General features: G+C 32.0%; 1 protein-coding gene across 1 annotated transcript in view; it reads left to right on the top strand.

The window, feature by feature from the left end:
- The window catches only part of NAEGRDRAFT_76519 (uncharacterized protein), a gene marked incomplete at both ends in the record, with an annotated part of 3,058 nt that extends 1,672 nt beyond the window's left edge, over window positions 1-1,386 (top strand). Inside the window, 2 exons of the mRNA XM_002668519.1 lie at window positions 63-239; window positions 580-1,386. Of these exons, the coding sequence (XP_002668565.1) occupies window positions 63-239; window positions 580-1,386 (984 nt within the window). The remainder of the gene's footprint in view (window positions 1-62; window positions 240-579) is intronic.
- Window positions 1,387-1,469: the final 83 nt, after the last annotated feature.

The raw sequence follows: 1,469 nt of genomic DNA, 5'->3' as shown, positions 1-1,469 counted from the left end.
CTTTCAGTACAGCTACTGTTTGGGATAATGGTTGGAATCCAACATATAACACAAGTTTTGAGTTTGATGTTGCTGCACCTGATCTTGCCAACCTCCAAATCTCAATTTGGGATAAGAATAAGGTCTCAGCTGACAAATTCGTTTGTGAAAACATTATTCCAGTTACTGCTCTCAGAGAGGGATCTTTAAGAAGTGTTCAAATGTATGATGAAGATATGAACCTCATTGAAGGATGTTATGTTTTGTGTGGTTTACAAATTACTAACAAATAAATAAATTAAATTTGTTTTATGTATTAGTTTGGTTTCCAATAATAATTGATCCTCATCTCCTTGAACTATTCAAAAAAAATACAACAACCACAGAATCAAAATGACAGAAGAGATCGGGTTGATTGGTTCATTCAACCAATTGTTTACACTGTCTTTTTTCAATGTATTTTTATTGATAGTTTGTCTTGTTTCGTATTTGTTGATCCGCTACACAATTACATTCTTTACAATTTACTTTAAATTTAAACATTTACCAGGATATGTCAGTTTTTTTCCTCCTCTGATTGATAGTATGATTCATAGGAAGATTTATGTTCATCACCTTTATGATTGTGCCCTAAATTCATTCAAGAATAATCCAAATGCTAAAGTTGTTAAAATTCAACTTGGAACTTTCAGCCAAATTCACATTTCAAATGATGAGAATTTGATTAGAGAAATCCTTGTAAAAAAGTACAAGACTGTCTCAAAGGGAAACTTGTTCGAACCAGTTGGAATATTTGGTCCGAATATTTTCTCAGCCGATTCCAATGATCCAATCTGGAGAAAGCACAGAACTCTAGCAAATCCAATATTCAGCAGTTCTTCTCACTTGAAGAACGTCTTTAGAGTTACTCTTGAAGAATGCAAAAAGATGATCAAATTTTGGAAATCAATTTATGGCTCAGAATCAGATGGTACAATTAGAAAGGTAAACATTAGTAATGAACTCAAATCAATAACTTTAGATGTAATTAATAGAGTTGCTTTTGATTATGATGTTGGAATTTTTGATAAGGATGCTGCCCATAGAGATGGAATTCATGATTGGATCAATAACTTACTCAATGGTTTGATCTATAATTTCGTACTACCAAAATATTTATTTGAGATTATCCCATTTGGTTTCTTTAAAAGATACAAAGATGCTAAGGAAAAATTCAAACAAGCAACCTACTCTATGATTGAAAAGAAACAACAAGAATTCGATGATCATACCTATCTAGAAAAGGATGATGAGGATTTATTGACCTTGCTGTTAAAATCATCTGCTGCTGCCACAAAAGAGGAGGAAAAGTTGTCCAAGTCTGAATTGTTATCTGCTATTTTTATTGTCTTATTTGCTGGGTTTGAGGTATGTTATATATTCGAAACATTTAATAATCAAATTCTCTGATAGACAAGTTCAACTTCCTTAACTTTCATGTGAGAATGTGG

The sequence above is a fragment of the Naegleria gruberi genome, assembly GCF_000004985.1.
Source record: "Naegleria gruberi genomic scaffold NAEGRscaffold_178, whole genome shotgun sequence".
Classification (NCBI taxonomy): Eukaryota; Heterolobosea; class Eutetramitea; order Acrasida; family Naegleriidae; genus Naegleria; species Naegleria gruberi.
This window is presented reverse-complemented; position numbering and strand designations above follow the sequence as displayed.